At 57.4% G+C, this 27,562-nt stretch overlaps 1 protein-coding gene across 1 annotated transcript in view; it reads left to right on the forward strand.

Moving 5' to 3' along the window:
• The window catches only part of VAC14 (VAC14 component of PIKFYVE complex), a 111,211-nt gene that overhangs the window by 49,584 nt on the left and 34,065 nt on the right, over positions 1–27,562 (forward strand). The window contains exons 13-14 of the mRNA XM_075940642.2: positions 294–444; positions 10,015–10,147. Of these exons, the coding sequence (XP_075796757.2) occupies positions 294–444; positions 10,015–10,147 (284 nt within the window). The remainder of the gene's footprint in view (positions 1–293; positions 445–10,014; positions 10,148–27,562) is intronic.

A 27,562-nucleotide genomic window follows, 5' to 3' on the forward strand; every position in this document is an offset into this window, starting at 1 on the left:
CTGATGCTCTGGGCGGAGGGCGGGAAGCCCTGGCTCTGGGGGTTTGGCCCACGTTTAATGACCACCTGCCCGTTGCAGTTTCTCTGCCCCACCCTCTCGGCTGGCGTAGGCCTGGAACTTCACTGGGAGGTGGCGTCCTGGCTCCCCGCTTCCACCTCCCTTGTCCGCACCAGTCGCTGGGCTCAGCCTGGATCCCATGTGCTCTCAGCCCCTAGAGAGAGGGCCCGAAGCGTGTCCCCTCCTGCCACTGGGCCGTGTCCTGGCTCACCTCCGTGCTGTCTGTGTTCTTGCAGGTTATCCTGAAGGACCTGGAGGTTTTGGCTGAGATCGCCTCCTCCCCTGCGGGTCAGACAGAAGGCCCGGGGCTGTGCGATGGCGCCGATACTCGATCCAGCCAGTCCGAGTTGCATGTTCCCATCAAAGCCAGCCAGCTGAGTTCCTCTGGTAAGTGCCCTCCACCCACACCTGGCTGACAGCTAAGCATCTTCTCGTTCCCTAGCTGCTTCCCGTCCTTGGTGGGCAAGGGCACTTGTCTGATTGGCTCACGTGGAGAGGAATGAATCCGTGCAGGTCTCTTGGGTGTTTTGGGGTGCAGAGGAGTATGCCATGGGGCAGCAAGAGAAGAATCTACTTCAGATCCTTTCTGCCCATCGGTGGATCCCCGGGTCCCCGCCGTGTGTTAGAGCTCTCGACTGGACGCATTCCAGCCACGCTTGGGCGGGACTGAGGGTACGTGTGCTCTGTGCCGCTCTTAGCCACGCTGCCGGGGCACTACGGTCAGACCGTGGAAACGCTGCTGGCTTAACGGCAAAGAACGTCTCCCCCATGAGCCACGTTTACTGAGCGGGCAGGCGCGCACTCTGTGTACACTAGTACTGGCCTGGCGGGGCTTTTGTCGCTGGGCTGGGGGCGGGGGGGGGCTTAAAGTACCCGTGAAGGACAAAAGCTGCTTTGCTCAATTGCCGGTATGGACAGAGCCTGACTCTCTTCAGAACTAATAGGAAGTGCTCAAAACAGAGCCACCTAACCTCTACCTGGAGAAAGGAGAATGGAGAAGGCAGTGCAGTGAGCTGAGCCATTCATCGGTCAGATGCCATGTAAATAAGGAGGCTTTCGGGTGCCCGGCTTAAGAGGCTTTGATTTTTTTCCTACAGTTTGTGAGCCGCCGAGAAAATGCACTAGATGGTGGGGTCCCGGGGGTTGAGCTGGAAACTTCCAAGAACGGAGGCACCTGGGTTGTAAAGGCCCCACCTGCCCGTGTTCGTAGCGGCACGCACCGAAAAAGCCAAGCACACTTGGCTTGTGTGTCTCCGCTCAAGTTGGGTGCTGTCCCGAGAGCTGGGACAGGTGAACTGTTAAAGCTGGAGGAGGGAATCCTCACGCGTGGGGGTTTGTAGAAAATGGCATTCCCGTGTTGGTGTCGCTCTGGAATCCACCCGCTTCCCCGGACAGCAGCGCAGCAGCCCAGCTTGCGTTGTCTGTAACTGTCCCAGCACTACAGGCTCGGGGTGCGATTCGGCTCCTCCCCTGCACCTGTGCTTGGCTAGCTCCCTTTGAGCCAGACTAGGATCAGTAGGTCCTGAGCACGGCCCCGCGCTCTTGTGACTACTCTGTATGGCTGAGCTAGCGTGAGCATGGAGTCACACCCTAGCTCAGAATGTAGACGTATCCTGCCGGCGCTCGCTCTGCCCCCTTAGAGCCAGGCTTGTCCGCCTGGCCAATAACTCCATTTCCTGCTGCAGTTAAATTCCCAGCGTCCCAGGGCCTGCTCACCCTGTAAATACTCCGTCATGCTCATTGCACAGCTGCTAAGAAGTAGCAGCGTAGCCACCTGTCTCCCGCCTGCCTCCCTGCCGCCTTTTCCGCGATGCTGGCTGCCGGCCTGCTGCCTCTTTAGATGCATCGTACTGTTGCAGTGAACAGCGCCCTCGCTGCGGCCTGGAGCCTCCCAAGGGCTGACCCGCAGCACGAGCTTGTGAAAGCTAATGCAGGGCCTGGTGTGCTCTTGAGCCTCTCTGTGTCCAAGCCTGGCTCTGCGTGGGTGGAGTCACTTGTGCGTCACTGGCCAAGCCGCTCCAAAGCTGCATTTTAGATCATGCTGCTGCGGTCTGGCTGAGGTTTCCTTCCTTGTGGTTTATCTAAAAATAGCCTGCCGTCTGAAGGCGTCTCCTAACGACTGGGAACAGAAACTAGGCTGCAGTTGTTCAAGCCCAGTGCAAAAACCACCAAGCGCTTGGAAGAATCTGGCTCCGTCCTTCTGTGGAGTGCCAGCAGCTACCGTGGCAGTGTGCGTAGGGCACACGCTGGGGGAGCTCTGCTTCTGGCTCCGCCCATCAGCCTCTTTTCACAGGCTTGGCACTTTTTGGCAGGTGACTGTTTGGGGCTGAAATTCCCAGGGTTGGGCTTTTGCCCTAAAGTGAACTTGTTTTTGAAAGAGGGTCTTGGAGCCAGTTGTGTTTGGTTGCCCTGGGGTTTGAGATGGGTGGAAATACCCCCCCCCCCCCCCGTGATGGCCCGCTCCGGTGCCTGAGTGCCGAATGCTCAGGGTTGTCCAGAGTGGGGGGAGGGTCGCTGCTAGGCTGGCACGCTCTGGGTTTGAACCCGGAGCTGTATGGCCTTCTGGAGCGTGGCGCATAGAAAATCGCTGCTCTGCGCCTCATCTCCTGAGCGGCTGCACGGTCCCGTCTCATTGCTGCTGCTCAGGTTTCCCTAGCACGCCGCTGGGATGCACGCCTCTGTCTGCAGAGCCTGCTGGCCCCGGCCTCCTGCCTGCACAGGATGATCAGACAAGATGCCAGCGTGATGCCTGATGGCGGGAGCACCGGCCCTAGCTCCCAGACCCGAGGGGGGTGAGCTCCCTCCCCAGGCACGAGACGCGTGTGTGCTGCCGCCATCTGCTCTGGCTGCTGCCCGGCGTTGCTGGGGGGCGGCAAAGCTCTCGCTGATGGTCTCCCGGGGGAGGAGCAGGGCAGACCGGGCTTGGGAGGCAAGGAGCAGCCTGCGCGGGGAAGGAGGCGCCAGTGTCCCAGAGTCTCTGGCTGCAGGTCAGAAAGCCAGGCGCTCCCGCCAGCACAGGAAGCTGGCCACATGTCCGTCGTCCAGAAGCAGCTCTTTTCGGTCCAGGCTTGCCGCCCGTTTCCAAGCCCCTGGTGAGGGGGAAGGGCCTGGCCTGGTCCACGTTCTTGCCCTCGCTTCCTCATTCGCATGGGTCCCCGGGACGTGTCTTGGTCCTTCCCCTCCCAGAGCGACGGGCTTCCTCCGAGTGTGCGCTGGGTGCCTTCCGGAACGCCGCCGCCCTCTTCCCGCGCTCCTGCCCAGGCTGCCGGGTGCAGCTGCGCTCAGCCTCCCGTGCTGGACACCCCGTTGGGAGCTCGGAGCTCCCGTTGCAGGCAGCCAGGCCAGCCAGCTGGAAGCTTTGCGTGTCCCGTCCTTTGAGCCCGGGGCCCTGCTCCAGAGAGCGCACCGGGGAGGTGGGTGCAGATCAGCAGGTGGCGCTGAGGGCTGATCTGCTCCCGCAGGGCCAGCATGATCCCAGGTCAGGCCGGGCCAGCAGACCCAGTGCAGGGTGGGGAAGGGCTCTGTGTGCTGGGGCCCTGGGCAGTTGTGGGAGCAAGGTTGTGCCATGGGTCCCTACCCCGCAGTTCCCAGCTGCTGCAGATGCCACGGGGCCTGGAGCTCTGAACCCCAGTGCGTGGGGTGGAGAGACTTGGAGCTGGGGCGTCCAGCCCTTCATACATAGACCCTCCTCTGTGTCCGCTGGGCATCCGAAGCCCTCCAGCCAGCACGTGTGGGGGCCATCCACCAGACAGGGCATGGACTGGGGGCGTGGGCCTGTTGTCCAAAGTGCCCTTGTTTCCAGAACCGTCCCCAGCCGCTCCTGCCTTCTCCCTGCCCGGTGCGTGTCCTTCTGGGATGCTCACTGCGGGCCAGGGCGTGCAGGGCGATGTGCTCTGGGTGCCTCCTGTCCTCAGCAACTTTTCTCCAGCCCTTTCCATTTTCCTGAGCCACTGTGCCCCGTGCCCCATGTGTGGCTCTGCCGAGCACCAGCACCTTCTGAAGGGCCAGTGTCTGCTGCGCTCCGAACAAGCCAGCTGCCCCATCAGGTCAGTCCAGAAGAGGAGCAGGAAACCTCCTGTGAGGGCTGCAGATCCGAGTGAGAGCGACACGGCCGAGATCCTGCCGCGCCAGCCAGTGGGACGGCTCGCGGGCTCCGTTCCAGCCTCGTCAGCCAGTGGGACGGCTCGCGGGCTCCGTTCCAGCCTCGCCAGCCAGTGGGACGGCTCGCGGGCTCCGTTCCAGCGCTCTCCTCTCTGCCATCGCTGGGTTAATGGGGAATGGAAAGTGCTTGGATACGCTGGACCTGGCTAAACCAGGGCCTGCTTTCTGAAATGCTAACCAAGTGCCACATGCATTTGATACAGTCTCGCATTTGATACGGTCTCGCATGATATTCTTATTGATAAACTAGGCAAATATAACTTAGATAGGGCCACGATAAGGTGGGTGCATAATTGGCTGGATAACCGTAGTCAGAGAGTTGTTGTTAACGGTGCTAAATCCTGCTGGAAAGGGATAACAAGTGGAGTTCCTCAAGGGTCTGTTTTGGGACCCGTACTGTTTAATATCTTCATCAATGATGTAGATATTGGGATAGAGAGTATGCTTATTAAGTTTGCAGATGATACCAAACTGGGTGGGGTTGCAACTTCTTTGGAGGATAGGGACATAATTCAAAATGACCTTAGCAAGTTAGAGAAATCAGAGGTAAACAGGATGAGGTTTAATAAAGAGAAATGCAAAGTGCTCCACTTAGGAAGGAACAATCAGTTCCATACATAGAAGATGGGAAGCGACTGTCTAGGAAGGAGCATGGCGGAAAGGGATCTAGGGGTCATAGTGGACCACAAGTTGAATGAGAGTCAACAGTGTGATGCTGTTGCAAAAAAAGCAAATATGATTCTAGGTTGTATCAACAGGTGTGTTGTAAGCAAAACTCGTGAAGTCATTCTGCCGCTCTACTCTGCACTAGTTAGGCCTCAGCTGGAGTACTGTGTCCAGTTCTGGGCGCCACATTTCAAGAAAGATGTGGAGAAACTGGAAAGGGTACAGAGAAGAGCGACAAGAATGATTAAAGGTTTAGAGAACATGACCTATGAAGCCAGGCTTCGTGAACTGGGCTTGTTTAGTTTGGAAAAAAGAAGATTAAGGGGGGACATGAGAGCGGTTTTCAAATATCTAAAAGGGTCACAAGGAGGAAGGAGAAAATTTGTTCCTCTTGGTTTCTGAGGACAGGACAAGGAGTAATGGGCTTAAAGTGCAGCAGGGGAGGTTTAGATTGGACATTAGGAAAAAATTCCTAACTGTCAGGGTGGTCAAATATTGGAATAAATTGCCAAGGGAGGTTGTGGAATCTCCCTCTCTGGAGATATTTAAGAACAGGTTGGATAGACATCTGTCAGGGATGGTGTAGACGGAGCTTGGTCCTGCCTTGAGGGCGGGGGGCGGGACTCGATGACCTCTCGAGGTCCCTTCCAGTCCTATGATTCTATGATTCTATGCTCACCCTGGCGCTTACAGCCTGCTGCTCCAGACTGGTTCCCGGTGCCTGCTTATTGAGGGGTAGTGAAAAGACGGATCCGTGCAATGTCAGCCACCCGGACTTCTGCCCCTTCCAGGCAGGCAGAAAAGCCATGATCATCCTTACTGGAGGAAAGGTCAGGGAGGCGGCAGATGTCCCCGGGCCAGCCACACGCGCCAGTGGATCGGGAGCAGGAAGCGACACGTGGCAAGGTACCCGGGTGCCAGGGCAGGGCTTGCTGAGCCCAGCACACAGTCCCAAAGATTCCAGCCCCAGCTAGGCTGCTGACGAGGGTGAGTGCAGCTGTCTGCAGTGTCTCTTGAAACCCAGGGCTCTGGCTCTGAGGCTGGCAGTGCCCCAGTGGGACTGCAGCCTTCTCATGTAACTGCACGCTTGGCCTGTCTGTCCCCGCGTGCGCCGGGGGCCTAGCACAGGAGTGGGGGGTGCAGGGACTGAAAGGCTTAGCGATCGCCTGGAGAAAGGTCAGGTCTGGCCTCTCCCACCACAACTTGAGCCCATTGCTCCTTGTTCTGCATCTGTCACTACTGAGAACAGCCTCTCTCCATCCTCTTTGGAACCTCCCTTCAGGAAGTTGAAGGCTGCTCTCAAATCCCCCTGATCTAGATGGCGCTTGGTCCTGCTGTGCGGGGGGCTGAACTTGCTGACCTCTCGGGATTCCTTCCAGTTCCAGGATTCTCTGATTCTGTAGTTCCCAGTCTGCTTTCCCAAAGCTGCTCGGGCAGAGGAGGAGTGTAGCTGTACTAGCCTTTGTGTTGGAGCTGTTTGGTCAGTTGACGCAGCGCTCCGTGACAGTGGCAGCCAGTGAAGGGCCTTCTTGCTTTGCTAGACCATTGCGTCCAGGATCACTGCCTGGATCAAGTGCGCGTGCTGTGAGCCGGTGAGTGTAATCACCCCTTTGACTAGCGCACAAGCCTTGTGGCCCAGGTGTCGATTCAGGATAGCTGCTGGGCCGCTCCCTGGTTGGTCATCCATCCATCCCTCCCTCCGTTCATGTTCCATTGCAGCAGGCCCGGGGGGATGCTGGCTCCGGTACAGCCGTGTTGCATGCCGCACAGCCACGAACTCCGGGTGCTGCTTCCAAGTGACCCACCCTCCTTTTTTGCTGTCGGAGTTTTTGGCAAGAAGGAATTTCGAGGGCGGGGCCTGTGGTTCCTCAAATACTGGCACGCGAGCATGGAATGCCAGAGCCAGGCAGAGACGGGTTAGGCAAAAAATGTCAACAGCCGTGCCCTTGGGCACACACGGACTGAGAGCAACGCCTCTTGAGGGACACAGTTTACCAAGGTGGGTGACTGGTTTTTCTTCCTTCCAACCAGCTGACCATTGCAACTGCCATGTTCATTGGTGCCTCTTTCTGCTGATCTGCGCACACAAGCAGAGGGGCTGTGAAGCTGGTGTGCCCTTGGTGTGTTTTCCAACTGAGCAGTTGGATGTTGTGCTCCAAGAATCTGGAAAGAGAGCTCGGCGCCTCATCTCGGCTGGATTTCTCCAGATACTTCCTGGAGAGCTGAGCCTGTGCACTCTGTCTGCAGCGCTGATTCTGGAGGCTTCGGGTCTGGCAGGGTCACTCCTTTCCAGGGGAAGCCATGCTTCCAGCACCTCTTTCTTGGGTCCCGGAGGAGCCGAAGAAGACGTGTTTCCCAGCACTCCTACTTTCCAAAGAGTCGCTATAAGGCTCATCTGATTATGAACTTTTCCAACCTACACCCCTCATCCTGTGTTGGGGGTACGGCTGCTCTAGCTCTCCGGTGAAAGGGCTGACGTTCTTGGATCCCATCAGAGAACAGCATCGAAAGACGGTTGATGGTGGCTCTGTGTCCCAGGGAGACTCCTCAGCCTGTGGGTGAGAGGAGGTGAAGCTACGGGGACTGCGCCACGTTAAATGCCTGCGCTCTGCTTTGTGGTCCATAAGAGCATTGGAGCTTCCCGTTTGCTCTGCTATAAAGCCATTGGCACCAAGCTCTGGGGCTGGCGTTTGTAGCGGGTACGAGCAGAGCCTGTTCTGCGCCCAGCTACCCACGCTCCAACCAAAGCGCAGCGACTCGCTCGTGTTCTTTGTTGTCAGCATCACGATCAGCGTGTTAGCAGCCAATCTGGCAGGTTACAGCCTGCAAAGTGCAAGCTTAAAGGAAAGTGTAAACTTCAATTAATGAATCCACAGTTTTCTTAACACCTCTTCCCGCCTGTCTCCCGCGTCTTCACATAAATAGTGGAGTGCCGTTCCCAGGATTGCATTGCTCTCTAATCTGCAGCACCTTGCGTGTGGGAAGGCCGTGAGACCATCGTATGGATGAAATCTTGGGCAGGGGGTAGGTAGTTCTGCATGTGACCTATGGCTCTGCCTTCTCTAACCTGGACAACTCTCATCCACGTACAAAGCCGCTTGTGAGCTCTGTCGTTCTGGGACACACCTGCATGCAGAACAGCTGTTCAGAGGGTCAGGAGGAATGCCATCGTTCTCCAGGCGTGCTTCTGTGAAAACACGGTCCAGTCTGTGTAATTCCAGGCTGGAAGGTGTCTGATCATCCATTGGCAGGGGAAGGGACACACTGAAAAGCCAGTGAAATCTCACGGTCCTGTTTGCTCTCAGCTGGTTATGGAGCTCTGGCCATCTTGTCAGCTTAGATTGTAAGACCTGTGGGGGAGGGACTGTCCTCTTGTTTGTACAGTGCCTGGTACAGAACAAGCCCCCCATGAACAGGTCGGGTCCTTCTGATCCCTCCTAGGAAGGTCTGGGGCCTGGGGCTGGTCGTCCGGATCTGAAAGCCGGCCCTGAGTCTGTTAAAACTCACGCTGTTGAGCCACACGTCTGTGGAGAGTCCGCTCTGAGCCAGAGTACGCAGCCTCTTGAAGTGCGTTTGCCATGTCACCTCCACCCCACTGTCCTTGCTTCCCAAGGGCTGTGGGCCCCCGCCCCATGGAGTGACACACGGTCCCGGGCTCAAATGAGACGCAAACGTCCTTCACTGAGGCTATGGCAGGGAATTACCATGCCTGGCCTAGGGGCTCTGCCCATTGGAAGCTTTGGGGACTGCTGCTAGGTCTGTAATTTGGATCCGATATTGGAGTCTGCCGAGCTGGGGTGACCGCACTGCACTTACAGATGGGCTGCTGCACATGGTGTCATGGACTCTCCTGTGGACAGCGAGGAGCAGCTGGACTGGCTGGCAGGAGGGTCTAGCTCTAGTTCAGCTTGGTCAATGCGCTCATCTCTGCACAGCTCGAACCTCTCTGGTCCAGGCAACGTCCGCGGTCCAGCAGGACCAGAGAGCCCCAGCTTAGGGCAGTGGAGTCTGGGCAGCACTGGCAGCTTTGGGGCGGAGGAGCCTGGCCATCTGCTGACAGACCCCAGGAGAGCCCGGAGTCTTGTCGCCAGAGGAACCCCCCTCTCCGGGGCTGGCAAATTCCCTCCTGTTGGGCCAGGGAGGGCCGGGGGGGCTGGGCCAGGGAGGGCCCGGGGGGGCTGGGCCAGGGAGGGCCAAGCTGAATTGAACTATTTTGTCTTGCCTGCAGCTGAGGGGCAGATAATGCTGCTGCTAACACTGGCTTTCAGGAAGCTCCCATTAGAGGTTAAGGGCAGGAGCTCGGCTTTCCAGGGCCCCTAAGGGAGTAGGTGAAGTTCAGAGGGAATAGAGGCCTGATTCTCCTACGCTACTGGGCACATGGCAGGCACGGTGGTGCCTCGTTTTGTTTCCCCTTGGGGTTTGTAAGTCTTCAGCTCTTGCCTGATGGGAGGCTGAGCATTACCCAGCCTGGGCCAGAATCTGAGCTGCCGGCCTAGTGGCCCTACAAGAAACCATTCAGTAAAATTGCTTTGGGAGAGTAGAGTCGCTTTGAGCTCCAGGCGTGAGCGCCCAGGCAAGTGAAGTGTTCCCGGCAGGTTTCTGTGTTCCCATTTGGGGTGGCATGCGCAGTCCGGGCACGGGCTGGAAGGGGCGTCTCAGAGAACAACTGCAAGAGGTAAGTGACTGCTGAAGTGGTTCACCAAGACTCAGCAATTTTCAAGCGGTCTGCCAGAAGAGCTTGAGAGCCACTGTTCTAGTGACTGGCTGGGGGTGCACCTGTGGATTGTGGAGGGGTGTGTGTGTTGGTGGGACAGGTCTCAGTGGAAGTGAAGCTGTGGCTACATGAGGAGCGGGTCTGTGCAGAGGTAGCACTGATTTAACTATGTTTAAAAACTGATCCCAAGCTGCGTAAGCTCCCATGGGGATGTAGCTCTCTTGGGATAAAGGTGCCAGACATGTGGAAATAACCTAGCTCTAAGCATCGTAGAAGAGAGACCACGGGATCGTGCCTAACTCCTCTCCCAGACTCACTGCTGCTCTTGTTCCCAGGCCTTGGCAGGCGTGGGCGTTCCAGCGCAGGGACATCCGCGCTCGTCGCTGTGTTCCGTAACTTGTTCTCCTTCCTCTCAGGAGTGAAAGGCATGGAGTGCTCCCCCGCCACCCCCACCATGAACTCCTACTTCTACAAATTCATGATCAACCTGCTCAAGAGGTTCAGCACTGAGCGGAAGCTGCTGGAGACCAGAGGAGCCTTCATCATCAGGTCAGTTCAGTCTTCCTCCGTCTCTTTCACAGACCACAGCTTGTGCTAAGCCCATCTCTCTAGAGGGTAGGTGGCATTGTACCCTGGCTCTTGCTGGGTTCTTTGTGGCCAGAGACCCCTCTGCCAGGCGTCGTGGTTGGCATTTTGAGAGCAAACAAATTCATTTTTCACATGTTGAGACACTGTGTCTGTCACTCCTGTCCCCTGCGCTTGTGTCCCTGTTCTGCTGAGAAACTAAGGGACCAGTGGAAATGTGGAACAGGCTACTCTGGGGTGTGTGGCCCTCTGTCCTTTGGAGCAGGGTGCAGTGTGGTGGTGTCCTTGTGGGCATTGATAGCGCTGTCATTATGAGGCACGTACACCCCACAGCTGGCACCCTGAGGCACAACTGGTCACTTGAAGAGTCTGCTTGCAACTGGGAAGTGACCGGAATTGTGGAGTCAGCATCTGGGGCTCCTGTGTGGTTGGATTTGTGTTTCCAAGGAGCTGTGATGAAAACCATGCTGCGCGATGCACAGCTGACAGGATGTAACTCTTAGGGCATCCGGTCTGGGGCAGGGGCAGCCTGCGCTGCTGTGCTCGCTCAGAAGCAATCCACATGAAGGTTCGAGGGAAGGCGGAGGGGGATTCAGTGGGGGTGGAGTCCAATTGTGTTTCCTTCGTTGCCTGGATAAGGTGGCTCCATTGAGGTGAGCTTGGCCTCCGATCCGATGCAGGGCAGCATGGAGCCTCAATTCCAGGCCGCGCCCTGTGGCAGGGTGAGCGAGGCCCGAGGCTGCCAAAGGTGCAGGGTTAAATGTGCCGCTTGTAAGGGGTGTAGGCGCCGGAGCCCGGCTCACTGGCCGCGTGTTGCCAGGCACACCTAGCTCTGCCGAGAGTCCAGCAGCAGGGAGTCTGCAGACAGGCTGAAACGGCTCGGAGAGGAGTCCCCTCTTTCGGCGCTGGGGCAGTTAGGGCTGGAAGCTGCCGCTAGCTCTCCGTGTTGCATGTTCTGCTCAGAGTTAGCGGGGAAACGTCCATGCACTCCCAGCGTGGGTGGGGCACGAGTGCTACCGCTCTCCTCCCGCCCCAGGCTTGGTAAAGCTCTCCGTTCCAGGAGGTGTCTCATCTCAAGCATTGCGGGAGGAATGTCTCTCCCAAAGGCCGGGGGGCACTTGCTGCTGGCCGTCTCTTGGAGAAGTTGCTCTGGGGGTTTCTGTAACAACAGGTGTTTTCTCTCCTCCCTGCCGTCCACTGGGAATGGCGGAAGTGGTCCTGTTTGAGTCGGGGGCCAGCTGGAGAGCAATGCCAGGGATGGGACTGTGCCGCTTCCTGTCACATTCCTGCCAGCTGAGCTGTTTTGCGTGGGGGGAATGGCACGGGGAGCCAAGGCTCCTGCATGCGGGCTAGCTGCGCCGTTTCCCATCGCCCAGCAGAGCGGAAGCTGGGCCAGGTCACGGCCGCGCCGCACGCCAGTGCTTTTCCTGGGGGCGTGCTCCAGCATCCAACCTCTGACTGACAGAGAAGTGAAGTCCCCAGCCCTTCAGGCAGCAGAGAAAATGTTCACGGCGTGACTCATGTCACCGATACAGCCTGCAGACAGCACGATGCGCTAGCTGGGAGAGGTATGAACTTCCCCATTGATCTCAGGAGGTGCCGTTTCGAATGGCAGAACGAACTGTTTCTCTGATTAAAGCAAGTGAGGGAGGAAGGGAGTTTTCTGAACTGTCAGGGCTTGATCTGTTGCGCCCAGTCCCTGGTGGTGTCTTTAGTGCAGTCCTTTCAGATTTGTTTTCAGGGGATTGGTTTCAGCAGCTGTCTGAAGCACAGCCGGTTGCTTGACTGTGCTTGTGATTTGGTGTTTAAAATGTTCAAGAAACCCCGTAATTCACCTCAGCGTAGAGGGTTCCTTGCAGTGCAGAGCCTTGCAGAATTTCAAATGGACGCGTGGACCCTTTGGAAATCTGAGACCCGGTCTGCAGGCCCCTCGCCGAAAGCCACTGCCTCAGCCAATTCACCGTGCAGCAACAAATCTCGACACTAGTGCACGCAGCAAGCTAATGCTTTCCCAGCCCTTGTAGGAAGCTACCCGTTCATCCTGCACAGGTGTGCGCCAACCCCGCTTCTCAGACTAGCCAGATTTGTAGAGGGACGCTCTCCACATGCCCCTACGACTGAAATCCACAAATCGGCTCTTGCCCCTGCTTTCCTTTATCAGCCTATTCCTTCCTTCTCTTGCTGTGGACTCCACATTGCAATAGGAAGTGTGCTGGGGAGGCGGTCGGGACCCAGACAAGGACATAGAAGGAATGGATCTTGTCTCCACAGCTTTGATATTTGCCCGTACCGAAGTGGAGGTCAGTTTGGGATAGTGTGGGAATTGGGTTAGCATAGCATCCCGATGCTTGCGTGGGCTATGTACCAAGGTTAATGTTGTCTGCATGGGGCGTGGTGTGTCATACCTACTAACATGCGGAGCAGCGCGCGTGTGTTGGCTACCGTTCCGTGTGCTCCTGCTGCTGCCTGAAGTGCTGGCGTCCTGCCGGCTCTGGCTGGGATGACAGCAGTGCTGGAGTGTGTGATGGACAAGCAGTGTCTCTGCTAGCTGGCAGTAGGTTGTGAGATTGACCAAAGCAGTTCCCACAAGTGAATCCTTAATAATTGGTTTCCCCAGTGATCTCCTCTTGACCTGTGAGCTGAGCTCCAGGGATCCGCTAACTCCCCATCTCTTAGACGGAGCTAAGATGCTTTCTAGCCCGTGTCAATGAACTGAACGCGCTGCTGCAAGGAAGAATAAGCGAAGAAGCGCGAGGATTGTTTCAAGTAAGCTTGGCAGTGAGCCCGCCGGGCAGCGTTCAGCTCGAGGAGCAGTGAGCAGGAGGCCACGTCAGGCTTACTGCAAGTTAGCATGGCAAGAGCTGGGCTCAGAAGATTAGCAGGATCTGTCTGGTGATAAACTGCCAGACTGGAAAGCCAGGATTTAGGCTCAGTTCCCGGACCGCATGGTGGAGAGCTTTGTCTGCGCACATGCTCACTGCAGTTGGAATCCCAGCCTGGGATCGCAGGAGCGGCAGGTATGCACCGGGGCCAAGGCCCAATGGGTACAGGCTGGGAGTCGCAGCTTAAGTGCGGAATGGTTCCCAATCCACAGCGGGTCCTCGGGAAGCAGGATGGCAGCAACCTTAGTGCTTCACCTCGTGGGGGCAGCCATGGAGCTGCTAGGAGCGGCCCAGGAGACGTGGGGTCTATTGCTGCCAGCGCGCAGGTCTCCAGATTGAGCCGCTTTCCAGTGGGGCCGGTGTTCTACCTCCTGGGATTGCTCCGTGATGCGCACGTAAACCCAGGGCCCGTGAAGGGGGGTGCACACTGCCTGCACACAACTGACTGTGCTGCCCCGCCCCCCTCGGGCGCTGCTCCCCTTCAGTCGGCTCCCCCGCACACGCTAGGGATGCAAGTGCAGTGAGCAAAACCAGTCCTGCAGCCCCTCGCTGGCCTTGCTCACCCGTCACTGGCTTAATCTGCTCTTACGGGGAACCCTCAGCCCCTCGCTGCACATTCCCCGCCCCGCTCAGCTGGCGCCCGCCAGTCCTGCAACGCCGCCCGCCTTCCGGTCCAGCTCCCCGGCCCCGCCCAGCTCTGCCAGCGCCCGCCAGTCCTGCAACGCCGCCTGCCTTCCGGTCCAGCTCCCCGGCCCCGCCCAGCTCTGCCAGCGCCCGCCAGTCCTGCAACGCCGCCCGCCTTCCGATCCCAGCTCCCCGGCCCCGCCCAGCTCTGCCAGCGCCCGCCAGTCCTGCAACGCCGCCCGCCTTCCGGTCCAGCTCCCCGGCCCCGCCCAGCTCTGCCAGCGCCCGCCAGTCCTGCAACGCCGCCCGCATTCCGATCCCAGCTCCCCGGCCCCGCCCAGCTCTGCCAGCGCCCGCCAGTCCTGCAACACCGCCCGCATTCCGATCCCAGCTCCCCGGCCCCGCCCAGCTCTGCCAGCGCCCGCCAGTCCTGCAACGCCGCCCGCCTTCCGGTCCAGCTCCCCGGCCCCGCCCAGCTCTGCCAGCGCCCGCCAGTCCTGCAACGCCGCCCGCCTTCCAGTCCAGCTCCCCGGCCCCACCCAGCTCTGCCAGCGCCCGCCAGTCCTGCAACGCCGCCCGCCTTCCAGTCCAGCTCCCCGGCCCTGCCCAGCTCTGCCAGCGCCCGCCAGTCCTGCAACGCCGCCCGCCTTCCGGTCCCAGATCCCCGGCCCCGCCCAGCTCTGCCAGCGCCCGCCAGTCCTGCAACGCCGCCCGCCTTCCGATCCCAGCTCCCCGGCCCCGCCCAGCTCTGCCAGCGCCCGCCAGTCCTGCAACGCCGCCCGCATTCCGATCCCAGCTCCCCGGCCCCACCCAGCTCAGCCAGCGCCCGCCAGTCCTGCAACGCCGCCCGCCTTCCGGTCCAGCTCCCCGGCCCCGCCCAGCTCTGCCAGCGCCCGCCAGTCCTGCAACGCCGCCCGCCTTCCGATCCCAGCTCCCCGGCCCCACCCAGCTCTGCCAGCGCCCGCCAGTCCTGCAACGCCGCCCGCCTTCCGGTCCAGCTCCCCGGCCCCGCCCAGCTCTGCCAGCGCCCGCCAGTCCTGCAACGCCGCCCGCCTTCCGGTCCAGCTCCCCGGCCCCGCCCAGCTCTGCCAGCGCCCGCCAGTCCTGCAACGCCGCCTGCCTTCCGGTCCAGCTCCCCGGCCCCACCCAGCTCTGCCAGCGCCCGCCAGTCCTGCAACGCCGCCCGCCTTCCGGTCCAGCTCCCCGGCCCCACCCAGCTCTGCCAGCGCCCGCCAGTCCTGCAACGCCGCCCGCCTTCCGGTCCAGCTCCCCGGCCCCACCCAGCTCTGCCAGCGCCCGCCAGTCCTGCAACGCCGCCCGCCTTCCGGTCCAGCTCCCCGGCCCCACCCAGCTCTGCCAGCGCCCGCCAGTCCTGCAACGCCGCCCGCCTTCCGGTCCCAGCTCCCCGGCCCCACCCAGCTCTGCCAGCGCCCGCCAGTCCTGCAACGCCGCCCGCCTTCCGGTCCAGCTCCCCGGCCCCACCCAGCTCTGCCAGCGCCCGCCAGTCCTGCAACGCCGCCCGCCTTCCGGTCCAGCTCCCCGGCCCCACCCAGCTCTGCCAGCGCCCGCCAGTCCTGCAACGCCGCCCGCATTCCGATCCCAGCTCCCCGGCCCCGCCCAGCTCTGCCAGCGCCCGCCAGTCCTGCAACGCCGCCCGCATTCCGATCCCAGCTCCCCGGCCCCGCCCAGCTCTGCCAGCGCCCGCCAGTCCTGCAACACCGCCCGCCTTCCGGTCCAGCTCCCCGGCCCCGCCCAGCTCAGCCAGCGCCCGCCAGTCCTGCAACGCCGCCCGCCTTCCGATCCCAGCTCCCCGGCCCCGCCCAGCTCAGCCAGCGCCCGCCAGTCCTGCAACGCCGCCCGCCTTCCGATCCCAGATCCCCGGCCCCGCCCAGCTCAGCCAGCGCCCGCCAGTCCTGCAACGCCGCCCGCCTTCCGATCCCAGCTCCCCGGCCCCGCCCAGCTCAGCCAGCGCCCGCCAGTCCTGCAACGCCGCCTGCCTTCCGGTCCCAGATCCCCGGCCCCGCCCAGCTCTGCCAGCGCCCGCCAGTCCTGCAACGCCGCCCGCCTTCCGATCCCAGCTCCCCGGCCCCACCCAGCTCAGCCAGCGCCCGCCAGTCCTGCAACGCTGCCCGCCTTCCGGTCCAGCTCCCCGGCCCCGCCCAGCTCAGCCGGCGCCCGCCAGTCCTGCTCATAGACTCATAGACTTTAAGGTCAGAAGGGACCATTATGATCATCTAGTCTGACCCCCTGCACAGCGCAGGCCACAGAATCTCGCCCACCCCTCTTAGAATAATCCTCTCACCTATGTCTCAGATATTGAAGCCTTCAAATACTTTGAAGGCCCCAACATGCAGGGAGTCCTCCAGCTGTGATCTGCGCCCAATGCTACAGAGGAAGGCGAAAAACCTCCAGGGCCTCTGCCAATCTACCCTGGAGGAAAATTCCTTCCTGACCCCAAATATGGCGATCAGCTAAACCCTGAGCATGTGGGCAAGACTCACCAGCCAGACACCCAGAAAGTTCCCTATAGCAACTCCTATCATCTCTCCATTGACCTATTTCCAACTGATAATGAATGGTCAATTAGTTACCACGATCATGTTATTTCATCCAACCATCCCCTTATCATAGAATCATAGAACTGGAAGAGACCTCAGAAGGTCGTCAAGTCCAGCACCCTGCTCTAGGCAGGACCAATCCCATCTAAATCAACCCAGCTAGGGCTTTGTCAAGCCAAGACTTAAACACCTCTAAGGATGGAGACTCCACTACTTCCCTAGGTAACCCATCCCAGTGCTTCACTACCCTCCTAGTAAAATAGTTTTTCCTAATATCCAATCTGGACCTCTCCCACCACAACTTGTTCTGCCATCTGTCACTACTGAGAACAGCCTCTCGCCATCCTCTTTGGAACCTCCCTTCAGGAAGTTGAAGGCTGCTATCAAATCCCCCCTCACTCTTCGCTTCTGCAGACTAAACAGACCCAAGTCCCTCAGCCTCTCCTCATAGGTCATATGCTCCAGCCCCCTAATCATTTTGGTTGCCCTCCGCTGGACCCTCTCCAATGCGTCCGCATCCTTTTTGTAGTGGGGGGCCCAGAACTGGACACAACACTCCAGATGTGGCCTCACCAGAGCCGAATAAAGGGGAATAATCACATCTCTGGATCTGCTGGCAATGCTCCTCTTAATGCAACCTAATATGCCATTAGCCTTCTTGGCTAGAAGGGCACACTGTTGACTCATATCCAGCTTCTCATCCACTGTAACCCCCAGGTCCTTTTCTGCAGAACTGCTACTTAGCTGCTTGGTCCCCAGCCTGTAACAATGCTTGGGATTCTTCCGTCCCAAGTGCAGGACTCTACACTTGTCTTTGTTGAATCTCATGAGATTTCTAGTGGCCCAATCCTCCAATTTGTCTAAGTCACTCTGGACCCTATCTCTGCCCTTAAGCGTATCTACCTCCCCCCCCTAGCTTAGTGTCATCCGCAAACTTGCTGAGGGTGCAATCCATCCCCTCATCCAGGTCATTAATAAAGATATTGAACAAAACCGGTCCTAGAACCGAACCTTGGGGCACTCCACTAGAAACCGACCGCCATCCTGACATCGAGCCATTGATCACTACCCGCTGGGCCCGGCCTTCTAGCCTCTTTCTATCCATCTTACCGTCCATTTATCCAATCCACAATCCCTTAACTTGCTGGCAAGAATAGCGTGGGAGACCGTATCAAAAGCCTTGCTAAAGTCAAGGTATATAACATCCACTGACTTCCCCATGTCCACTGAGCCAGTTACCTCATCATAGAAGCTAATCAGATTGGTCAGGCACGACTTGCCCTTTGTGAATCCATGCTGACTATTCCTGATCACTTTCCTCTCATCGAAGTGTCTCAAAATGGATTCCTTTAGGATCCCTTCCATGATTTTTCCAGGAACCGAGGTAAGACTGACCGGCCTATAGTTCCCTGGATCGTCCTTCTTCCCTTTTTTGAAGATGGGCACTACATTTGCCTTTTTCCAATCATCCGGGATTTCTCCCGATCTCCACGACTCTTCAAAGATAATGGCCAAAGGCTCCTCAATGACATTTGCCAACTCCCTCAGTACCCTCGGGTGCATTAAGTCTGGACCCATAGATTTGTGTATGTTTAGCTTTTCTAAATAGTTCCTAACCTGTTCTTTACCCACCAAGGGCTGTCCATCTTCTTCTCGTCTTGCGTCACTTAGCGCAGAAGTCCAGGAGCCGACCTTGTCCGTGAATACAGAGGCAAAGAAAGCATTGAGTACTTCAGCTTCCCCCACATCCTCTGTCACTAGGTTACCTCCTTCATCCATTAGGGGCCGCACACCCTCTCTGATCACCTTCTTCTTGTTAACATGCCTGTAGAAACCTTTCTTGTATCCTTCACATCCTTAGCCAGTCGCAATTCCATTTGCGCTTTCGCCTTCCTGATAACCCCCCGGCATTCTCGAGCTATACCTTTAAACCCCTCCCTGGTCATTTGTCCAAGTTTCCACTCTTTGTAAGCTTCCTTTTTGTGCTTAAGTTCACCAAGGATTTCCCCTGTAAGCCAATCCGGTCTCCTACCATGTTTGCCTCTCTTGCTACGCGTCGGGATGGTTTCTTTCTGTGCCTTCAATAAGGCTTCTTTAAAATACTGCCAGCTGTCCTGGACTCCTTTCCCCTTCATGTTAACATCCCAGGGGATTCTTTCCATCAGATCTCTGAGGGAGTCAAAATCTGCTTTTTTGAAGTCCAAGGTGTGTATTTTACTACTCTCTTTCCTTCCTTTGGTCAGGATCCTGAAATCTACCAGCTCATGATCACTGCTTCCCAGGTTGTCACCCACCTCTACGTCCCCTATTAGTTCCTCCCTGTTTGTGAGGAGAAGGTCAAGCTGTGCACGGCCCCTGGTCGGATCCTTCAGCACTTGTACCAAGAAGTTATCCCCAACATTCTCCGAAAACTTCCTGGATTGCCTATGTACTGCCGTATTGGTTTCCCAACAGATGTCAGGGTGATTAAAGTCCCCCACGAGAACCAGGGCCTGCGATCTGGAAGCTTCGCTCAGTTGTCCAAAGAAAGCCTCATCTACCTCATCCACCTGGTTCGGTGGCCTGTAGCAGACACCAACCACAACATCACTGCTGTTTGCTCCTTTAAACCTGACCCATAGACTTTCAACAAGTTTTTCTCCCTCTTTATACTGGAGTTCAGAGCAATCATAGTGCTCTCTTACATATAGTGCAACTCCTCCTCCTTTTCTCCCCTGCCTATTCTTCCTGAACAATCTATACCCTTCCATGACAGCGCTCCAGTCATGCGAGTCATCCCACCAAGTCTCTGTTATCCCAATTAAATCATATTTCTTGGTCTGGGCCAGGGCCTCCAGTTCTTCCTGTTTGTTGCCCAGGCTTCTCGCATTAGTGTACAAACACTTCAGGTAACCAGTTGATTGCACTATCTTCTCCATTCAAAACTGGGGACCTCCTTTCTCGCGCCTTGCTCTATGCATTTCTTCCCGGTATCCTGCAATGCCGCCCGCCTTCCGGTCTAGCTCCCCGGCCCCGCCCAGCTCTGCCAGCGCCCGCCAGTCCTGCAACGCCGCCCGCCTTCCGATCCCAGATCCCTGGCCCCACCCAGCTCTGCCAGCGCCTGCCAGTCCTGCAATGCCGCCTGCCTTCCGGTCCAGCTCCCCGGCCCCGCCCAGCTCTGCCAGCACCTGCCAGTCCTGCAACGCCGCCCGCCTTCTGGTCCAGCTCCCCGGCCCCACCCAGCTCTGCCAGCGCCTGCCAGTCCTGCAACGCCGCCCGCCTTCCAGTCCAGCTCCCCGGCCCTGCCCAGCTCTGCCAGCACCTGCCAGTCCTGCAACGCCGCCCGCCTTCCGGTCTAGCTCCCCGGCCCCGCCCAGCTCTGCCAGCGCCCGCCAGTCCTGCAACGCCGCCCGCCTTCCAGTCCAGCTCCCCGGCCCTGCCCAGCTCTGCCAGCACCTGCCAGTCCTGCAACGCCGCCCGCCTTCCGATCCCAGATCCCTGGCCCCACCCAGCTCTGCCAGCGCCTGCCAGTCCTGCAATGCCGCCTGCCTTCCGGTCCAGCTCCCCGGCCCCGCCCAGCTCTGCCAGCACCTGCCAGTCCTGCAACGCCGCCCGCCTTCCGGTCCAGCTCCCCGGCCCCACCCCGCTCTGCCAGCGCCTGCCAGTCCTGCAACGCCGCCCGCCTTCCAGTCCAGCTCCCCGGCCCTGCCCAGCTCTGCCAGCACCTGCCAGTCCTGCAACGCCGCCCGCCTTCCGGTCCAGCTCCCCGGCCCCACCCAGCTCTGCCAGCACCTGCCAGTCCTGCAACGCCGCCCGCCTTCCAGTCCAGCTCCCCGGCCCCACCCAGCTCTGCCAGCGCCCGCCAGTCCTGCAACGCCGCCCGCCTTCCAGTCCAGCTCCCCGGCCCCGCCCAGCTCTCCTGAAGCATGTTTCTCCTGTCCCACCAGTGCTTCCAGCCTCCACAACTCTTGGCCTGTGTGAGTGCTTTGCCACTGGGTCATTTGTTTGCCCGTTTTTGGCTGCACTCGAGATTCCCCCCCAGCATTGTAGCTGAGAACATCCAACTCCTGGGAGGCTGTAGATGGCCAGAGATGTGACCTGCTGTAACCTAGTCTCCTGAATCAGCCCACCCAGTCCAGCCCCGTGTGCAGCAGCTCGCGCTTCAGGACTTGGGAGCCCTCTCACTGCCAATCCCCTCCAATGAGGCTGGTGTGTGTTTCTTCCTCCTCTTTCCCACCCTCCATGCTAATGCATGCAGAACAAAACTCTGGTTTGTTTTCATGTGAACTGTTCTTCTTGTACTGGCGAAAGCAGGGGAAAAAACCCTCCCCCCTTTGATAAACTGTGATATGAACTCAGGCGTAATCCAAACAGCTGTGATCTGTACAAGGGATGCTTCTGTGCTGGGAAGCAGGGAAGTCTGTGAAAATGCTCTGTGCTGTCTGCCAAGATGGCTCTCTGGCCAGCTGCCCTTTTTGCTGTAATGAACTGAGCATTCTCCCCCGCCTCCCTGGTGCCTCGCAGAACGACGTAACCGCAGCCTTTGATTTTGATCTTTTCCTTTTTTAAAGACGTCCCCAGCCCCAGCGTAACAGCGCTCAGGGAGCTGCAGGGCTCCGAGTGGCACGACGAGCAGTCAGAAACGTGCTTTGAGCTCTGCGGTCGCCGCCGGATGGGGCGGGGCAGCGTGATCTCTGAAGTCTGAGCTAGGAATGTGCCATCTGGCTTTAGGGCAGTTGCAAACAGAGGAGAGAAGCTGGATTCAGCTGAAAGGTCCAAGCCTCCACATTCAGAACTGCATGGTCCCGTAGGTCCGTGGGGGGTTGGATGCAGAAACCTGGGTCAGGCCCCCCTCTAGTTGCGGATCAATTCCAGTCCCAAGTTGCTCTTCCCTCCGTGGCGTTCTCCCCTTTGGTCAGCATGACACTAATCTTCTCAAGTGCACGTTTAGGTGAGAGTCATTAGTGCACGTGGTCCCCGCTTGGTTTCCGTTGGCTTGGCGGGGACGTTGGTGGTAATCCGTGCGTTACATTGTTGCCCTTGAAAGTTGGACTTGTTTTTAATTGCTCTGCAAGATGACACGAAGAAACCCGCCTTTCATGCAATAATTGGGAGGTCTGAGCTGGCCAGTCGGTCCATGAACGGACATTCCTGTTGATCGTCATGTCCCTTTTATGACGGTAGCTGGTCAGGAGTCAGTTGGCGGATATCGTCCATCTTCTCCCCCCTCTCCCTCTCTGGCAAATTACCCTGCCGTGCTTCTGTCCTCCCATGTCCATCCCAGCTCTAGCTCTGACTTCTGCATCCATTGAATCCTGGCCCTGGTAGCGGATGCTGAAGAGTGGTGGTCAGTCTGCCTGCTGGAAGGACTGTGCTGCTGCTCCTGGAGCACGTGCTGTCAGAGGGCGCACGGAGGCGCTTTGATGGGGTCTGTTAACTCGGGGCAGGAGTTAGTCTGAGAAGAATGATCCCATGTCACTTAGCAGCTGAGCACTCAGGTGATCGGGTAGTTGATAGTCACTTACATCCCTCGTTTCCAGTTCCCTTTTTAAACATGATTTTACATCCCACGGGAAGGCTTTGGCGTCTGTCGGACGAGGCCCGCTTGGTTCTTTCCTCTGGCGGGCGCTTGAACCCCAAAGACCTGTTGGGTTCTCATCTCTCCAGCAGCCGCTCAAGAGGCCTGGCCAGAGCATAGAACACGACTGTGCAAATGGCCACCCAGCCCTGCAAGCCGAGAGTGCGGCGGGAGAGCTCCACGGGGACTGGAGTTTGCACCCGACGCCTTGCTTAGCAAGCTGGAAGCAAGCAGTGACCCTCCAACCTTCCTGTGTCCCGCCGGCCAGCGTCCTTGCTGAGCAGCCCTCCGCTGTCGGGGTTCCCTTGCCCCTAACGCAGAGTGAACCTCGGACCTCCGGGCCAAGCGCCACCACTCCCAGACGCCAAGAGGGGTGTCCTGGGAACGCCTCCAGCCCCCCGCATAGTGCCCAGCCAACGGACTGTCCCCTGGCGGGCTGCTGAAGTTAGCTCACTGTCCTACACGCTCCACTTGCTCTGACCCAGATTGCTCCAAGCTGCTTACAAGAACGGGATGTATTTTCCTTGAGAGAAATGGAAAACATGTGGATGGGCTGGGATTAATTAAGGCCAGGCAGAGGAGGGGGAGAGGAAGTGCTGGCTAGGGGAAACAACCCTTGCGAAATGGGCAAGAAGTTCAGTAAAGGACGGCATCCCTCCTTGTGCGTTCTTTGGGGGGGCAGCTCTTCCCAGCGTTCCCCTAGCCCCCAGGCAATGCCACGCGCAGGCTGGGAAGCTGCCATTCCCTCCAGATGCAGCACACTTGGCTTGGAGAATTGAAAGGGGGAGAGTTTGACGTGGCCCTAGGGGCCATAGCTAGACCCGTTTCTGAACAGCTGGTGTGTCTCCTGTCCAGATAAACCGGCTCCAGTCACCTCTCCTTCACACAGTGTAACTCCAGGGTCAGCGGATGCTGCGCTTCATACCCGTGCAAGGAGACTTGGGCCTCTTGTGAAGCAGTAGGGTGCTGACCACTGTGTTGTCTCTGCTCCCGGGGCAAGTGAAGTGAGCGAGGAAAGGCTGCTAGGATCCTCCAGGCTCTGCTCAGCCTGGAAAATGTGCGGGGGTGTTGGCAGAAGCACTGATCCGTGGCAGGGGGGCTGAAGCAAGGAGGTGTTAACTATTGAGGTACCAGACACGTGTAACCTGCTGAGTGTCCTCTCAGCTGCTGTGGCTCTCGGGTCCTTCCTGGTTTTGCATGACTCAGTGGAGCAGAGCGTCTCGTTACAAGGCAGCAGAGGAGACCAGGGAAGGGCGAGGAATCAACTTTGGCATCTTGCCCTGCTCTTGCAGGGGGCTTCTGGCTCACCGACCCGGCGGCACAGCCTGGCACCTCTGGAATCCTCGTCGACACGTCAGCCTCCTGCCTGGCTTTCCACTTCGGGCCTGTGCCGTGCGTGGGGCTGGCTTGCTGTGGGCATTGCGTGGAGCAAGCCAGCCGCACTCAGGGCAGACAGGCTGTTGCTGCGAGCCCATCGGTGTCCCCGTCAGTCATGTTCTCCATGGGGCAGGGCTGGACTTCCAGACAGTCTCGCTGCCGCCACAACCTGCAGATCCGAGGGCTCATTGTTCTGATCTCATCTCCTCCCACGCGACCCTCAGAGGCCTCCTGGCTGTTCCTCACCCAGGAGGTTGGCTCATGAGCCATCCCACCCATCTGCTGCTCCTGTCGTGTCCAGCCTGTGTGGCTAGGCTTCATACAATCCAGGGCCAGCAGAGACCTCAGGAGGCATCGAGTCCAGCTTCCTCCCCAAAGCAGGACCAACCCAACTCAATCAGCCCAGCCAGGGCTTTCTCAAGCCGAGACTTAAACACTGCTAGGGATGGAGACTCCACCCCCTCCCTAGGGAACCCAGCCCAGTGCTTCCCCACCTGCCTAGGGAAATAGTTTTTCCTAATCTTCAACCTAGACCTCCCCCACTGCTCCTTGTTCTGCCATCTGTCACCACTGAGAACAGCCTCTCTCCAGCCTCTTTGGAACCTCCCTGCAGGAAGTTGCAGGCTGCTCTCAAATCCCCCCTCACTCTTCGCTTCTGCAGACTAAACAAACCCAACTTCCTCAACCTCTCCTCATAGGCCATGTGCTCCAGCCCCCTCAGAATTTTGGTTGCCCTGCGCTGGACCCTCTCCAATGTGTCCACATCCTTTTTGTAGTGGGGGGCCCAGAACTGGACACAGTACTCCAGATTTGGCCTCACCAGAGCCGAATAAAAGGGAATAATGACATCTCTGGATCTACTGGCAATGCTCCTCTTAATGCACCCTAATATGCCATTAGCCTTCTTGGCTACAAGGGCCCCCTGTTGACTCATCTCCAGCTTCTCATCCACTGTAACCCCCAGGTCCTTTTCTACAGAACTACTACTTAGCCAGTCAGTCCCCAGCCTGTAACTATGCTTGGGATTCTTCCATCCCAAGTGCAGGACTCTGCACTTGTCCTTGTTGAACCTCATCAGATTTCTCTTGGCCCAATCCTCTAATCTAGCCAGGTCATTCTGGACCCTTCCCTGCCCTCCAGCGTATCTACCTCTCCTTCTAGCTTAGTGTCATCTGCAAACTCGCTGAGGGTGCAATCCAGCCCCTCATCCAGGTCATTAATGAAGGTGTTGAACAAAACCAGCCCTAGAACCGAACCTTGGGGCACTCTGCTTGAAACTAACCGCCAAGCTGACATCGAGCCATTGATCACTACCCGCTGGGCCCAACAGTCTAGCCAGCTTTCTATCCATCTTACTGTCCATTTATCCAATCCACATTCCCTTAACTTACTGGCAGGAATATTGTGGGGGACCGTATCAAAAGCCTTGCTAAAGTCAAGGTCTATCACATCCACTGTCTTCCCCATGTCTACAGAGCCAGTTACCTCATCATAGAAGCTAATCAGACTGGCCAGGCACGACTTGTCCTTGGTGAGTCCATGTTGACTATTCCTGATCACTTTCCCCTCTTCCAAGTGCTTCAAAATGGATTCCTTGAGGGTCCCTTCCATGATTTTCCAGGGACTGAGGTGAGGCTGACTGGGCTGTAGTTCCCTGAATGGTCCGTCTTCCCTTTTTCCAGTCATCTGGGATCTCTCCCGATTTCCACAAGTTTTCAAAGATAATGGCCAAAGGCTCCACAATGACATTTGCCAACTCCCTCAGTACCCTCGGATGCATTAAATCCGGGCCCATGGATTTGCGTATGTTTAGCTTTTCTATAGTTCTTAACCTGTTCTCTTTCCACCAAGGGCTGCCCACCTCTTTCCCATACTGCGTTGCCTAGTGCAGTAGTCTGGGAGCTGACCTTGTCTGTGAAGACAGAGGCAAAGAAAGCATTGAGTGCTTCAGCTTTCCCCACATCATCTGTCACTAGGTTACCTCCCTCCTCCAGTAAGGGCCCCACCCCCTCTCTGATCACCCTTTTATTGCTAACATGCTTGTGAAAATTTTTCTTGTTACCCTTCACATCCTTTGCTATCTGCAATTCCAGTTGCGCTTTGGCCTTCCTGATAACTCCCCTGCATTCTCGAGCAATATATTTATACTCCTCCCTAGTCATCTGTCCAAGTTTCCACTTCTTTTAAGCTTCCTTTTTGTGTTTAAGTTCACCAAGGATTTCCCTGGTAAGCCAGTCTGGTTGCCTACCATATTTGTTTTTTCTTACTGTGCATTGGGATGGTTTCCTATGCCTTTAATAAGCCTTCTTTAAAATACTGCCAGCTCTCCTGTAAGCATCCCAGGGAATCCTGCCCATCAGTTCTCTGAGGGAGTCAGTGTCTGCTCCTCTGAAGTCCAGGGTGTGTATTTTGCTACTCTCCTTTCTTCCATTGGTCCGGATCCTGAAATCTACCATCTCATGATTGCTGCTTCCGAGGTTGTCACCCGCCTCTACTTCTCCTACTAGTTCCTCCCTGTTTGTGAGCAGCAGGTCAGGCTGCGCAAGGCTCCTGGTCAGTTCCTTCAGCACCTGTACCAAGAAGTTATCCCCAACATTCTCCAAAAACTCCCTGGATTGCCTGTGTCCTGCCGTATTGTTCTCCTAACGCGTCAGGGTGATTGACGTCCCCCATGAGAGCCAGGGCCTGCGATCGGGAAGCTTCTCTGAGTTGTCTGAAGAAGCCTCATCTATCTCATCCACCTGATCTGGTCTATAGCAGACACCAACCACAACATCACCCCTGTTGCTTCACCAAAGACTCTCAACAGGCTCTTCTCCCTCTAAATACTGGCGCTCCGAGCAATCGTAGTGCTCTCTTACGTACCGTGCAACTCCTCCTCCTTTTCCCCCCGCCTGTTCTTCCTGAACAGTCTGCACCCTTCCGCGCCAGCGCCCCAGTCATGCGACTCATCCAGTCAAGTCTCCGTTATTCCAGTCAAATCATAGTTCTTTGACTGGGCCAGGGCTTCTAATTCTCCCTGCTTCTTTCCCAGGTTTCTTGCATTCATGTACAAACACCTTAGATAACCAGTTGATCGCTCTATCTTCTCCATTTGAATCAGGGGTCCTCCTTTGTTGCTTCTTCCTCCTGGTGTTCCTTCCTGGTATCCAACTTCCCCCACTTACTTCAGGGCTTAGGTCACCGTCCCCCAACGACACCACCTGTGCAACCATGCATTTACTTCCTCAATTCGACCATCCCTACCTGGACCTTGAACTTGTCCTTCAACTGGAAGGATGAACGAGAACACCACTTGCGCTTCAAATTCCTTGATCCTTCTTTCCAGCACTACGTAATCCGCTGTGAACCGCTCAGGGTCATTCTTGGCTGTATCGTTAGTTCCCACATGGAGAAGCAGGAAGGTTTGATCAGTCTCAGAAGACTCTTGGTCACATTCTGAATGCGAGCTCCTGGTAAGCAGCGCACACTTGAGATTGCAGGTCTGGACAGCAGATGGATGACTCGGGCCCTCTTAGGAGGGAGTCCCCAACCACCACCACCCGTTGTCTTCTCTTGGGGGTGGTGGGACTACACATCTCATGCCTTCCAGTAGATGGGGTCTCCTTCTGATCACTGACTCTTCCAGCTGGAATTGCAGCTCTCTCCAGGCAAGTCTAGACTACAGCCCTCTTTCGACAGAGGGATGTCAATTAGACAGGCAGACTACAGCCCTCTTTCGACAGAGGGATGTCAATTAGAACGATTGAAATTGCAAATGAAGCCAGGATTTGAATTTCCTGCACTTCATTTGCATAATGGCGGCCGCGCGTTCTTTTGAAAAAGGGCTTTCTGAAAGTGAAACCGCTGTCTAGACGCGGTTTTTCAGGAAAAAACCCTCCTCGTACAGGATCTTTTGAAAAAGGGGTTTTTCCCCAAAAGAACTGCGTCTAGACAGCGCTTTCACTTTCAGAAAGCCCTTTTTCAAAAGAACACGCGGCCGCCATTATGCAAATGAAGCACAGGAAATTGAAATCCCAGCTTCATTTGCACTTTCGATCTGTCTAATTGACATCCCTCTGTCGAAAGAGGGCTGTTGTCTAGACATCCCCCTAGTGCAGCTTCCCCTTGAACGCTGGTCACAGGAGCGAGCCTGGGAAGAGGACAGCCCTTCAGGCCAGGCCAGCAGAGTGTGCGGGTGGAGCAGCCAGACTTGTGGGCAGGGGAATGAGATTGCGGGCAGGAAGGGCTCAGGCCAGTGAGCACGTGGGGGTCTATTGCGGCTGGGTGGGCTGAGGGAGGCTGGCTGGGATGCTGGCTGCTCCTGGTTGGACTGCTGGATTCCACACATTCAGCTGCCCGGGGTGATGTGCTTGCAGTAATGGCTGGTGTCTGAAACGTG

The sequence above is a fragment of the Pelodiscus sinensis genome, chromosome 12 (assembly GCF_052426305.1).
Source record: "Pelodiscus sinensis isolate ZL-2025 chromosome 12, ASM5242630v1, whole genome shotgun sequence".
In the NCBI taxonomy this organism is placed as follows: domain Eukaryota; kingdom Metazoa; phylum Chordata; order Testudines; family Trionychidae; genus Pelodiscus; species Pelodiscus sinensis.